This window comes from Zootoca vivipara, chromosome 6, assembly GCF_965207765.1.
Source record: "Zootoca vivipara chromosome 6, rZooViv2.hap1.1, whole genome shotgun sequence".
Classification (NCBI taxonomy): domain Eukaryota; kingdom Metazoa; phylum Chordata; class Lepidosauria; order Squamata; family Lacertidae; genus Zootoca; species Zootoca vivipara.
The window spans coordinates 63,304,814-63,319,176 of record NC_142589.1 but is presented as its reverse complement, the minus strand read 5'-3'; the positions used below and the strand labels follow the sequence as shown (position 1 = coordinate 63,319,176).

The following is a 14,363-nucleotide window of genomic DNA, read 5'->3' as shown; positions in this document are numbered from 1 at the left end:
TAACCAGGATTATATTATATATAGGATGGCGTTATCTGTACCAGCTGCGAGGAAACAATTCAGCACATATTTTTTTATAAAAAAAATTGGATTCTGTTAGCAATTTTACCTCAATTGATTTATAGGAGTGGCAAAAATGATGGGTACAGATTTTATGTATGTTTTTCTTATATTCTCGGTCATCATTTCCTGTCAATCATTAGTTTGTTGTGAATGTATGGCCATAGTAGTCTTGCAAAGGCCATTGGGTTAGATGCATTAAAATGTTACGATATCACACAGAAACACACACAAGATCTCTGAAACAACACTAAACTGTTACATGGCATTATGCCTCTGAATACCTGTTCCTGGGAGAGTGCTGTTAGCACTCAGTTCCTGCTTCCCGGCTTCCCATAAGCACCTGGTGGGCCACTGTGAGAACACAATACTGGGCTAGATGAGCTTTTGGACAGATTCAGCAAGGTTCTTCTTGTGTTCAACCAGACAAAGTGTGGAGGACATGAAAGTTCACAGGTAGCCACAAGCAGCCAAGTCTCAATAGGGGTAGGGAGTGGTGGGGGGGGGAACCAACAGCAACCAGAAAGATCCCCAGCCTCATCAAATTTTAAGAACTCCCCCCCCCTGAACAAATGCTCAAAATGCACCTACACTTCATGCCACAAATGTCCCAGGTCTTCCTCCCCCCCCCCCCCGGTCCCTCTTCTGTTGTGCTGTAGCACAAGGGTGCCCCACTAAACGGCAATAATACAATGGCATTAGGAAAGCACTGCAGAGCAGCTAACCAACCAGAATGATGTGTGGATGGTCCAGTATAAATCCACCACTAATGCACTATTATTGTGTCAATGACATGTTGAGGAATACACCCACAAAACAACCCATTGGTCTGGAGGAACCGAAGGCGCATTTTCTTCTGTGAATGAAGGACACGGGGCAAGTCATTCATCTGTGTACTGTATTTCATAATTACTGAGAATCTGTAGAGAGTGAATGAAGGAAACAGAATCAGTCAGAGCAAATATCATCTAATCTGATAGCCACCATGTCTGACCCATTTGCAAATATCTAAGAATGCATGTCAACTTTCTCTCGCTCTCTCTTTTTACATTACTTCTAATGTGGTTGATCTTCCAGTCTAGGAACCTTTGATCATATTGAGAGCCTTGCACAGGCACTCAACTCTTCTTTCCATCTCATCTTATCTTTTTGGTCCTGCTTAGCTATCTGAGAACTTTCATGTTTTCCAGAAGAGTCATTTCCGTAGTTTATAGTGCAATCAGAACATGATGAATGAGCTGGGCATGGGAGGGAAGGGGCATTTCTGTCTTTCATGCAGCTGCTCACGGCACAAGACCCTTGTTAGGAAACAAGATGACAAGACTGATGGAGGAGGGGGGGAAATACTCACTCCTTATCTTCCGCAGTGTTTATCATTAGCAACAGCAGCAATGATGCAATTCTGCTCCATTTTATTTCCATGTTAACCGCCATGCACAATGGAATATACAAAGTTGCACAGTATGAAATGAAATAATAAGCAAGCATAGGAGCCAACTCCTAAGTACGGAGGTCCCTTCGGTGCCCCTAATAAAATTTGGGGGGCTAGGACCCCCCCCCCAGTTAATGAGCATTGCCATTCAAATGGTGTGCATGTGCTGCATCTTGTAATTGATTATGTGGGGCAGGGCTTACCTGCCCCCACCCCTTATTTTATTCAAGTTGGCACCCCTGCATTCAAGAGAAAGAGTATGGGCTAGATCAGGCATCCCCAAACTGTGTCCCTCCAGATGTTTTGGCCTACAACTCCCATGATCCCTAGCTAACAGGACCAGTGGTTGGGGAAGATGGGAATTGTAGTCCAAAACATCTGGAGGGCCGAAGTTTGGGGATGCCTGGGCTAGATGCACCGACTTTGGGTCACACCTTCTGGAGCCATATTTTCCCCACCACTGCTTAAAAAATAAATCAATCGTTGCCTTCCTTCATCCTTGCACTACCTCCTTAACCCTTAAATCCCTTCCAAGTGTGCCTCTGAATTCATTGTTTCTTTAACTAGCTGCTTAATCACTACAAATCATGATACTTCAGGGACACGCCAGTTACAAGGGCAGAGCGGCTCCATATGCTTGGCTGTTCCCTACATCTTCCATCATAGAAACTGCCTTTTCGTCTCCTGCCTGCCTTCTCCTTCATGTCGTCCTTGGCTGGTATAGAATTCTCAGCTGCCAGGAAATAGACCTGACACCCAAAACAACAGTAAAACTCATGAAGGTTTCCAAGGCAGCTCTGGATAACAGCCCATCTCGTCGCTTCTAGCAGGAAACCAAGCACATATGCTTCACGGCTTATACTGGTCCCCAGTCAAGTCGCTTCCAGACAACCTGTTTCTCCTGATTTGTTTGCAGAAAGTCTGGGGGGTTGTGATGACGGCTGTTTATTGGACATCCTGTTTTGATTTGTTTGTAGGGAGGGAACGCAATACCACAGCAAGCGTGGTATTGCTGTGGTTTTCCAGCACGTCTCCCCCCCATCACTTTCCTTACTGCAAACGTCTGCTGTTTTGTTTTTAAACGGAAGCAGGTCTGCTGCACAAGAGGGCAAGAAATGCAAAGTCCAGAAGGCACCCTCAATGAATCCAAACATAAAAGTATGTGACTCTGAAATATACTCGGAGTCGATCTAGGATTCAGCTCAGTACATAACAGACTCCATCTGTCGGGGATTCTTTAGCTGTGATTCCCCCAAATATCCATGCATCCATTCGTCACCTTTTCCAGTGCATGGACAAAGGTTTTGCAAGGTCTAGCTTATTATTATTATTATTATTATTATTATTATTATTATTATTATTATGTATTATTATGCTTGAGCCCATAGCCTTAGAATAAGAATGCCACTGAACCGCAAACAGCTGCCAACTATCCTTTTCATCCAGGAAAATATTGTGAAAAATGTATTCAGTGCATGTACCAAGATATTAGCTGCAGCCCTTCAACTCACAATCTGTTTTTTGATGCACACACCAGTGCTGAACACTGCCCACTGTGGCCCAGAAGAGTTATTTGGCAAATAATCTTGCTGTTAGGTGGAGGAGGCTAGCTCAGCCTGATTGTAATCTTGCCTCTGCTTACTCCACAAATTTGTGATATCAGCAGGGTTTAGCTCAAGCCAGAGATCTACCTGGCTGGTACGGAGTCCTGAGCCAAAAAAAAAAATCCCACTGAATCAGATCATGTTAGGAACTTAGGAAGCTGCTGCATGCCGAATCAGGCCATTGGTTCATCCCATCTCGCTCTGTATTGTCTGCGCTGACTGGCAGTGGCTCTCCAGGGTTTTAGATAAGGAACATTCCCAGCCCTGCCTGGAGATGCCAGAGATTAAACCTGGGACCTTCTGCACACAAAGCAGGCCCTCTACCGCTACATTCTGGCTCTTCCCACACTCAGAGCATCGTCACAGCTGGACCCATACCACAGCAATTTTAGGGAGGGTTGCCAGATGAAAGAGCATCGTTCAAAGGTACCCTGCCAATTCCATATTCACGGAGGCCCTTAAGCAAGGGCCTCCTCCCCCACTCCTCCTTGCCACAGCCAGTCCTGCCCATCATTCGTTTGCCCTCTTCTTCTTGGGTCTAATGTGATTGGCCACCCAGAGGCAAAGGCTAAGGCGGAAGTGAGACGGCTGCTTGTTCTCTGTGTGCCTGTCGCTGCGCATTCCACCACGAAGGAGAGATGTGCAGGCAGAAGTATCTGTAGGGAGGAACAGCAGAGCAAGAGAGCGCTAAGGTTAGCAGTTGGGTCTCTTGCTGGGGCACAGGCCTTGGCAGGTGCCTGACGATGTCAACTCCTGAGCCCTATCACAAAAGCTTTCAACAAACATCGCCTACGCACATTTATCATTGCATTCTTAAGAACAAGGAAATTGCCTTTAAAATCAGCAGCAGCAAAACTCCAGTTCTTAGCATGCCAGATTAAGATTCTGCTTCCCATAGGAAATCCTGCGTGGTGTGGTGGTGTGATCATAAAATTGCTTGGATGCAAAAATATATTGGGCACTTTTCATTTTGGAGATAGAAGGGGGGAAGCACATAACACACACACACACACACCAAAAAAAACAGAACCTGGGTGGTGTTATTAAGGGTGCTGAGAAAACTACAGTTCTCAGGATTCTTGGAGGTGTGCATGCTCTAAATGCATGGTGTGTACACAGCGTCAGTTTATTTGGTCTGGGGTTGTGTATTTCTCAAATAGCTGCTAGCCACATGCATTCTGGTTATATGTACTGCACAATTGCATGGTCACATTGGAAGCATTATTATTATTATTATTATTATTATTATTATTATTATTATTATTGCATTCTAAGAATTCCAGTTTGATTTATGGTGCTTGGCGTTCTTTTCTTCCATGGCAATTGACTGATACTGTTCATAGTATTAGTCTGATAATATCTCACCGGCAAAAGCCTTCAGGCTTGATATCAGCCAGGAAGACTAATGTCTTCTACTGGCCTTGGGCGGAAGGCAGCGATAGATAAAAATCAAGCTGACACATAATCCCTAAAGGAAGAAGTCCAGCCACGATCAGTTGAGTCCCCCCACCCCCACATTGCTTGTCAGCAAGATGTTTCTAAGACACCAGAGGAGAGTTTCCCAAAATGCCACTCAACGGCATTGATTTGCAGTGGAATGCATAAATTTCCTCCATTGACAACTTTATTGTTAGATGGCATGTCCGTCTGAGATGGCAAAGCGGGAAATGGTTGTAGCTGTGATAGAGCACCTGCTTTGCATCCAGAAGGTCCCAGGTTCCCTCCCTGACAACTCCAAGAATATCTGCCGGTCAGGCAATACTGAGCTAGATGGGCCAATGGTCTGACTCGGTATAAGACCATGTCTGCTTGCCTGTCATATTTCATTACTGATGGCTGTCCTGCATCTGCAAAACTCTATGGGTCTGCCCCATTGCTTCCCTCTCTGTGATCTTTTCACTTCTCACTAAATGTGTTGGAGCTTCTGTGTGCCGTGCTTGCTGCCTCTGGGTCTTCTCCTCCAGTGTGGTGTAGTGGTTAAGAGCGGTAGACTCGTAATCTGGGGAACCGGGTTCGCGTCTCCGCTCCTCCACATGCAGCTGCTGGGTGACCCTGGGCTAGTCACACTTCTCTGAAGTCTCTCAGCCCCACCCACCTCACAGGGTGTCTGTTGTGGGGGAGGAGGGGAAGGAGATTGTTAGCCGCTTTGAGACTCCTTCGGGTAGTGATAAAGCGGGATATCAAATCCAAACTCTTCTTCTTCTTCTTCTCTCCCTCACTCAAGCCTGTTGCTTGTTCAGCATCCAACCATTCTGCCCCCAACTTTATCCTCTGACCTGTCTTCCGTGTCCCATCACCACTGCCCTGGCTCTGATCCTTCCTCCTCTGAGGCTTCCCTGGGGGGGAGGGTCCTCCGACTAGAGCCTCCGACTACCCCTCATCCTCCACCCAGTGGAGACATCAGCACCCAATCCAACTTCTTGCTCCCCCACCTTCCATCACAAAGGGGGTTTGGACCTCTCCCTTATTTGGTGCTGTCTTGGTTGTATTTGTTAGCTGTGTGAGCCGCCCTGGCAACATTTACAAGTAGGGGTGGCTCAGTCATGTTAAGATTAGATTTAAACGCGAATGCAAAAGACCAGAAGCTGAGCATTTGGAAGGAACAAGTACCTTCTGGTTTTATTATGAGATTCAACAATAACACACACACCCCAAACCCGTCTGCCTGCCTGCCCCCTATTTCTTTATTGCAGGCAAAACAATCAGAATGTTGTGGGCTTTGTTATGCAATGCTTGTAACATCGTTGGAGAGAACTGTAAAACTTCAAGCGATTATTGTTAATCAGGAAATTTCCAGGCGATCAGTTCCCCATGGTTACCAAAGAGATTTCTGAAAGCAAACCTGGCAGACAATAAAACAATTGATCATAATTATTTAGTCAAGGGGAATTAGATTAAAAAGAAGAGACAAGGAGAGTGGAAATCTGTGGCTGGTGCTGCAGCTGCAAAGATAGAGGGGAAATGATTTCTTTTTTTGCCAAAGGAAAGGGGGCGAGGGAAGGGGAGATAACTCTTGAAGCAATTTTGATGCTTCTTCCTTGTGAATTCTCACACAATAGCCTTTTCTCTCCCCTAAACATAAAATCCTATAAAAGGATCGGTCTTTCTTGTACAGATAGCTATTGGAGTGCTATTGGATGCGGGTGGCGCTGTAGTCTAAACAACTGAGCCTCTTGGGCTTGCTGATCAGAAGGTTGGTGGTTTGAATCCCTGTGATGGGGTGAGCTCCCATTGCTCTGTCCCAGCTCCTGCCAACCTACAGCAGTTCAAAAGCATGCCAGTGCAAGTAGATAAATAGGTACCACTGTGGTGGGAAGGTAAATGGTGTTTCAATGCGCTCTGGTTTCCATCACGGTGTTCTGTTGCACCAGAAGCAGTTTAGTAATGCTGGCCACATGACCCGGAAAGCTGACTGTGGACAAACGCTGGCTCTCTTGGCCTGAAAGCGAGATGAGCGCTGCAAACCCATAGTCACCTTTGACTGGACTTAACCATTCAGGGGTCCTTTACCTTTTTACCTTTCTTGGAGCTGAAGTAGCTTTTGTGTAGGGGAAGGATGGGGAACCTCAGGTTCAGGGGTCAGATGCACCCCCCCCAAGCCTCTCTACCTGGCTCTTGGGACTCTCCTCAGGTCACATACCCTCCCCAGCCACATCCCTCACTGGCCCTGTTTCTCACCCTCCTTGAATGTTTTTGCCTGGCTGGAATTTGTCTTTGAACTCTGCTAGTCCCTCTCGTTTGCCTGCGTGGAGAGGGCTGTGTGAGTGTGGGCAGAAGCCACACACACACACCGTACATTGCTGCTGCTTTGGCCTCTGTTCTTGCACACCACTGGCATGTGGGCCTCACCAACAGTCACCTCTTCAACAGCAACAGCATGCACAGAGGCCCTTGTTTGTGTAGTTGTGCAAAAACTGAGAGTCGGGGCTCTCCAAGGACACAAAAGGTGCTTTCCGTTAGGGGCAATTGTAGCGATGCATAGAAAGGGGCTGCAAGCAGATGGCCCTTTCTTCCATTCCCCTGACATTTCCTTCCCCGTTAATTTCTGTGTTTTATGTTATCTTTTACGTAATGGAAAAGCCGCTTCTGGAAGCCTGGTGAAATCTATTGGAAGTGTAGCACTCGTTTCTATGACCATTGTTTCCAGAGAGGGAAAGATCAGTTTGCAACCCTGTTAACTCAGAAAAATTTATTTTGCAATTCCACGTGATGAAATTTGGGGCCAGTCTCGCAACAGACAGCTCTTTCCGACCATTTGAAATGCAGCGTGGCATGGCAGTATAGCTATCCTGTTCTACAATGTAACAGGTAGTGCAGTGTAAAAGGAATGTGGTGTTTTTTGTGTTTGTTTTCTAACATGTGAATTCAGCCAAGGGACACCCTTCCCCCTGCCTCAGCGCAACAGGTGCTCACTTGTAGGAATGAGAGGGGAATTCAGTTTTGCTGACATTTAAAGGCAAACCTACTTAGTCCTCATGTGGCAAAACAACACGAGAATTGAAAGCCAGCTGTTCCCCACCCCCGTCCCAAATTTCCACTTCTCAGAATTTTGCAAAAATTCTCCTTGTTCTACATGCAAGAATGCATATATTAGGGGAAAGTTTGTGTACAAAAACAAGCATTCGTGAACATGCATTATATCAGGGGAAATTGCTTGCCAAAAGAAAGCTGACACATTTTAATGGGGACTTTTAAATTTTATAAATCGCAAACCAATGTGGAACTGTGGAGAGCTGAATTTTATACTGGGAAAATGAGAAACTGAGATAAATCTAAACTGGCAGATTGATCTATCCTTCCTTGCATGCAGAGGGATTTTGGACTATTGGGGTCAGGACAATGAATGTGGCTATTTAATTTGGGGGGTGGGGAGTCCTCTTGTCCTTCCTACATGCCCACTGGAAGCAGGTGAGAGGTATCTATGCAAATACTGATAAGCCTTAAGATGAATGCCTTTAGCAAAATGCAGCAAAGCTATCTGATGACTGCATGAGTGGGCTTGAATGGTGGAACAGTACTTACCGTATTTATTTTTCTGTTCTAAAGTGATTCCTGGTGGTTGGTGTGCATGTGTGTCAAGATAGCCTAGTCATTTTGTCACAATGTACAGAGAGATCAATATTGTTATCACTCCCCTCTTTGTGTATATAACTGAGATACATGCTGGAACATTCTCATATGTATATCGTAAATGCTGCCTTTCCAAAAGCAACTGAATCCTGGGTTTTCTGCTTTGCTTTCCAACCGCTCTGGTGATGATGCTTTTGAAAACCGATATCCAGGATTTAATGGGTCCTTAACAATATTCATGGGAAGAAGGAACAGGGCCAAAAAAAAAAAATTAAAAACAAAATTAGACAAATGAAAGAAAAAGAATAACTGATGCAGGCTATAAATCTTTTTTTAAAAAAAAATCCTCCAAGGTTTAATGATAATGGCAGTTTTTACAGTGAAATTGTACAACAGACTGCCTAGGAAGCGATGTTTCTCATTGTAAGTTTCTCAAGCAGAAGCTTGAGGACCACCTTTCAAGATTGCTGTAGCAGTCGGCTTCCAGAAATAAACAGGGGGTTGGTTTAGTTGACTTCTGAGTTCTCTTGCAATTCTATGCTTTACTTTGAGTAGTCCAGCTGGTTTATTTGAAATGCAAAACTATCCCTTCTAACCCTCTTTAAAATGCCACCCAGATTTCGGCACATACCATACTTGCCGGCTTTTAAGCCTTAGTGGTTCAGGCTGCTCTTAAGTGTGCATATTGGCCTTGAATAAAAGAAAGCAGTGGTTCCAATGTGACAGCAGAAACCACTGGGCATGTGTAGTGGCAGCATCTTTGAGATGTTCAACTTTCCCCCTGCAATGATGGAGGGAGAACTGAGTCCTTTGCTTCCTTGAATAATTCAAGCATTCAAATCCATATTTAATGGATACGTTCTTGTTCAGCAAGACAGTAAAATGAAGAAAATGGATCCTGGTGGTAAAAACAGAGAGAGAAGAAAATCAAAGTTCTGGTCAGATATATTCCCTCTAGGAGAGATTAATGTGGGAAGGAAGGATATGAAAGAATAAAGGCGAAAGATGAGGGAAAGAGGCAGAACAATAAGGAGGCTGCGGAGGAGAAACTATACTCATTTCTTCACTCTCCTTCCCCATGTTTCAATAAAAATATATTGCATTTCCATTCCATCCTTCTTCCAAAGGGCTCGGGGGCCTCCCCCCCCCCACACACACTGGATCTTTCCTGGCAGCCCTGTGAATAAGTTTGGGCTAATAAACAGCAACAGTCTCCAAGTCTTCCAGATGGTTACATGGAGTAGGGTCTTCCAGCGCCAACATTTATTTATTGCATTTATTTTATTGCCTTTATATCCACTTTTTTTTTACAAGGAACTCAAAGTGGTGCACACAGTTCTCCCCCTCCTCATTTTATCTCCACAACAACCCTGTGAAGTAGGTCAGGCTGAGAGGTGACTGGCCCAAGGTCACCCAGTGAGCTTCATAACCAAGTGGGGATTTGAACCCTGGTCTCCTGAGTCCTAGTCCAACCCTCTAACCCCTATACCACACTGGCTCCTTATTCTAAAGGCTAGTCCAGCCTTTCCCAGCCTCAGGTGCCCAGATCACCCTCCTCTCCTGTGATTTCCAGCAACTGGTATTCAGAAGCAAACTCCCTCCGCCAGAGGGGGTACAACATAGCCTGACCACGGTGGTCCATGTATTGGTAACCTCAAGTCTGGTTTACTGCAATGTGCTCTGTGTGGGGCTGCACCTTGGGTCTGGTTTGGAGGCTCCAGCTGGTGCAGAATGCAGTGACCAGACTGCTGATGGGAGTTTCTGGCTGAGAAAGTGTAGCAGCGTTGTTAAAACAGCTGCATCAGCTACCCATCTGTTACCCAGCCAAGTTCATGGTCCTTGTATTGACTTACAAAGTCCTACCAAAAGGGATTAGGAGGGGAGGGTGCATATGGAATTAATTCTTTCCCAAGTTCAGTATGAACTGCCTTGGCTGACACCTCCTGAACTAATGTGCAGGCTTGAAATGCAGAGCTATCCTTGCCATTTTGCACTTCTCCAAACTTTGTGATGCAGTTCTCTGCTTTAAAAGGTAATGAGACACATATTTAAAATGTGTACTGGTTTAGCAATGCGGCATTTGTGGGGGGGGGAGGGAAATATGGATATTCGTGCATTTTTTTAATTAGAAAAACCGGATTAATGCTATTGGACCAGATGTATAAATGAATGCCTTTGAAACTGACAGAGACCAGAGGAAGAATGATAAATCCATCCCCAGAGGTGGGGGCCTGAATTTCACATACTATTTTGAACTAACTGTATCATTCATTGCAAGCCTCTTTCTTTTTTCACACCAGCTAAACAAGGGTACAACAACAAAGCCGAGAAATTTGACAGCTTGGGGGCCTTTGTTCACCCAGACCAGGAAACACTCGTGCTTCCTGGGCAGAGAGCAAGCATAATTTGCAGTTGACACACTTTCCCCTTTGTCTCCTCCCTGCAGATACACCAAGATGAAAACAGCCACCAATATCTACATCTTCAACTTGGCCTTGGCAGATGCCTTGGCCACTAGCACACTGCCCTTCCAGAGTGCTAAGTACCTGATGGAGACCTGGCCTTTTGGGGAGCTGCTCTGCAAGGTTGTCCTCTCCATTGACTACTACAACATGTTTACGAGCATCTTCACCCTCACCATGATGAGCGTGGACCGGTACATAGCCGTCTGCCATCCAGTCAAGGCATTGGATTTCCGGACCCCAGCAAAAGCGAAGTTAATCAATGTTTGCATCTGGGTTCTTTCGTCTGTCATTGGGGTGCCCATCATGATCATGGCTGTTACTCGATCTCAAGGCAAGTGTCTTGTTGCCAGATTCCAGTCAATCCTCCTTTGTGTGGGCTTTGGGAGGCGCCACTTTCCTGCTCTATAAACCACAGCCAGAGATGCCCATAAGGCTGTACATAGATGTGTGTGATTTTATCAGTCTGCTGCAAAAGTTCTCTCACCACATTTTTGGACACACGTAGAACCTTCTGACTTGGACTAAGCTTAGGGAACACTGGATCTGTCCGTTTTCAGTGGAAGGCATATTAGCATAGTACTGTTTCAAGCATGAGGCCACCTCCCCACACCACAATACTAATTGGCTAGTCCCTGTGTCAGTCATGAAGCAACCTTCGCAGACTTCACAGCACAGTTTTGAAAAATGTTCTACCACAAATAGCAGCTTCCTTTCTGCAATAGATAGAAAATGTCTCCCTCCCCAAAATAGTTCCTATGGGACTTTGGCAGAGGATAAAATAGCATTTGGTGGTGGTGTTTTTTAAGTTAAAGAACCTTCTCTGCACACCATATTCCCAACCTGGTTGCCTATTTAAAACCATACATCACCCATTTAATGTAAATTCAACCATCTAGTCATCAGGATGTGGATCTGAAGAACCACCAAGAGCAACAAGGGGGCGGGGAGTTAGTTCTAAAACACAGGGCACTAAATACCACCACCATGATCTTGTCTAAACTCCAGGAAAAGGAGCTATCTAAAAGCATGGTTCCAGAGACTCCAATTTCTGGAATGGGAAATGCAAGTCTCATGGGCTCATACTGTTCCACCTCAAATACACGTATTGAAAGTCCCAAATTCTTTTCCATCTCAGATTTTGATTCTGAGCCAGAGAAGATTCCCCTCCTGGATGTGGGGAGCACAATGAGTCACATGGCTGAGATGGCGAATTGGGAGTGACAGCTAGCCGGCCAGTTGGTTGGTTAGCTTGCTAGCTCTGCCACCACTTCTCCCTACCAACTTTTGCCCCACCCTGCTGCTTTCCTCCAGTCTGCATGGTAGCTGCCAACAAAGGCATGAGTGCTCAGTACCTCGTTCTGAGAAATGGGTGAGACACTGTGGGCGAAGTTGCTTAGAGTTACTGTTTAACGTTTGCCTTAAGTCTTTAAAGCCTATTTGCTAGCAGTGAGCAAGCAACCAGGCCAGCAGGCAAGTTAGGTTGGAGGAAGCAGCAGGAAGATAGGTGGCGGAGGCAGTTTGAGGGTCTGGCAATGATCTTGATTTTTGTGTGCTGGAGCAGAGAAAGGTAAACTTCCCTTCCTTCTTTGGCTGGCCACAGCCAGAAAACCAGAAGAGGGCTGAAAGTATTTGAAAGATCATGACAGGGAGCAGTGGCGGAGCTTCATGCTCTGGCACCGGGGGGCAGACTCCTCTTCCTCTGCCAGTGACAGGGAGGCAGGCTTGGGTGGTGAGGGAGAGAGCCTGTAGGCTCATGGAGAAGAGTTTCCACTTGCATTATTGTTGTTGTTGTTGCTGCTGCTGCTGCTGCTGCTGCTGCTATTAATATCAGTAGTAGTATTACTCGTATTATTAATATTACTATTAGTGTTAAAAAATGAAATCTGCTTTATTCGCTTTGTGAGTTCCAGTTAGTTGATTGAGTCATATACAAGACACTCTTGGAAATACTCCATTATGTTGGCATGAGTTAGGAGTTACAATATCAGCGAGTCCTGATATTCCTACATTTGCTTCAGTGAACAGATGGCAGTGAAAATCAGCACCTGTGCTGATGGAGCCTTGGGAAATAATGTCCAAGCTGGACACCTACCTATCTCCGTTTCTCCATCTGCTAAATGAAAGCCACCTCACTCTCTTCCTCTCCTTTTCCTGCAGGTGGCATCGTGATGTGTCTCCTGCAGTTTCCTGAACCTCAGATCTACTGGGACACAGTCACCAAGATCTGTGTCTTCATCTTTGCCTTCTTGGTTCCTATCTTGGTCATCACCATCTGCTACGGGCTCATGATTCTCCGCTTGAAGAGTGTCCGCCTCCTCTCAGGCTCCAAGGAGAAGGACCGCAATCTGCGTCGTATCACACGCATGGTGCTGGTGGTGGTGGCTGCCTTCATCATCTGTTGGACACCCATTCAAATCTTTGTCATTGTTTGGACCCTCGTGGGCATCGACAAGAAAAACCCCTACGTGATGGCCAGCCTCCACTTTTGCATTGCCCTAGGTTACACCAACAGCAGCCTCAATCCTGTCCTCTACGCTTTCTTGGATGAGAACTTCAAGAGGTGCTTCCGAGAATTCTGCCTCCCCTTCCGGTCACATATGGAGCAGAGCAGCTTCAGCCGGGCCCGGAACACCACACGAGAGCGTGTCTCGACTTGCACTCCTTCTGAAGTCCTCAATAAGTCGGCATGACTAGACATGGACAGCCACAAGAGGGGCTCCCGTGGACGCAAAGTGGATGAACTGCATTCAGAAGTGACCCAGGTCACAACTACAGAATTTTAGCTGAACCGTAGGTATGGCCAGAAGGGGGAGAAAGGTGCCTGATCACAAACATTGTCGACTTTTGCAAGTAGTTGCAAATGTTAAGTCCCCCCTACAACCATGAGCAGAGTACCCACAGGAGAGGCATCAACTGCAAAGTGATATTTGGGTGTGAATTGCTTTGGTTCTGAAGTGAATTCTTAAGACTGAATGTCTTTTACAGGGTTGATGTTTTCTTAATCAGCCTGTGTTGGCTTTAAAATTTTTTGAAAAGTTCACTGCACATATCTTTGTTATGTTGTAGACGGTTGGGCCATTGATTAACACATCAGTGTTCATTCTGTTGCTTCCTCCATTCATTATTTGCTAGGTATTTTGTAGGGATCTACGGTGGCTCTGTATACTTCCTGGATTACCAGACTGCACAGTTGAAAAGACATCTCAAGCCAGATCACTGACTCTCTAAACTTCCAAGTTGCTCTGTGGACTTGGGTGTGTTCCCCACTCAAAAAAAACCTACTACATTTATTTTTAAATCAAAGCAAAACCAAACTGGCTAGAGAAATGCCCTGTACAGTCAATTATTTTCCCAGGACACTCCATTCACAGTGATTTGGAGGAGAAATGTTGACCTAAATATTAAAAACCGTTTGTTCTTCACATAGATAATACCACCACCACCACCACCCCCCGCATCACCCCTTCTTCTATACAAGTCAATGGTGATATCTCCCTCCCTGAGGGAGAAGGGGTTGTATCCCCAAAAATCCAGCAGGGAGCAAAAGTCCAACAACATAAGGTTCTTGCTGGAGTGCATTGGCAGTTCCCCCATCCTAGTATTTCCTGAAGATTCATGCTCTTTCCCCCACTCTCATTACCCCCTATGTTTATAATAATAATAATAATAATAATAATAATAATAATAATAATAATAATTTATTATTTATACCCCGCCCATCTGGCCGGGTTC

The 14,363-nt window shown here is 45.5% G+C and overlaps 1 protein-coding gene across 1 annotated transcript in view; it reads left to right on the top strand.

The window, feature by feature from the left end:
• The window catches only part of OPRD1 (opioid receptor delta 1), a 35,392-nt gene extending 21,661 nt beyond the window's left edge, over nt 1–13,731 (top strand). Inside the window, exons 2-3 of the mRNA XM_088671320.1 lie at nt 10,613–10,962; nt 12,789–13,731. Of these exons, the coding sequence (XP_088527446.1) occupies nt 10,613–10,962; nt 12,789–13,321 (883 nt within the window). The 3' untranslated portion in view covers nt 13,322–13,731. The remainder of the gene's footprint in view (nt 1–10,612; nt 10,963–12,788) is intronic.
• The last annotated feature ends 632 nt before the right edge of the window (nt 13,732–14,363 follow it).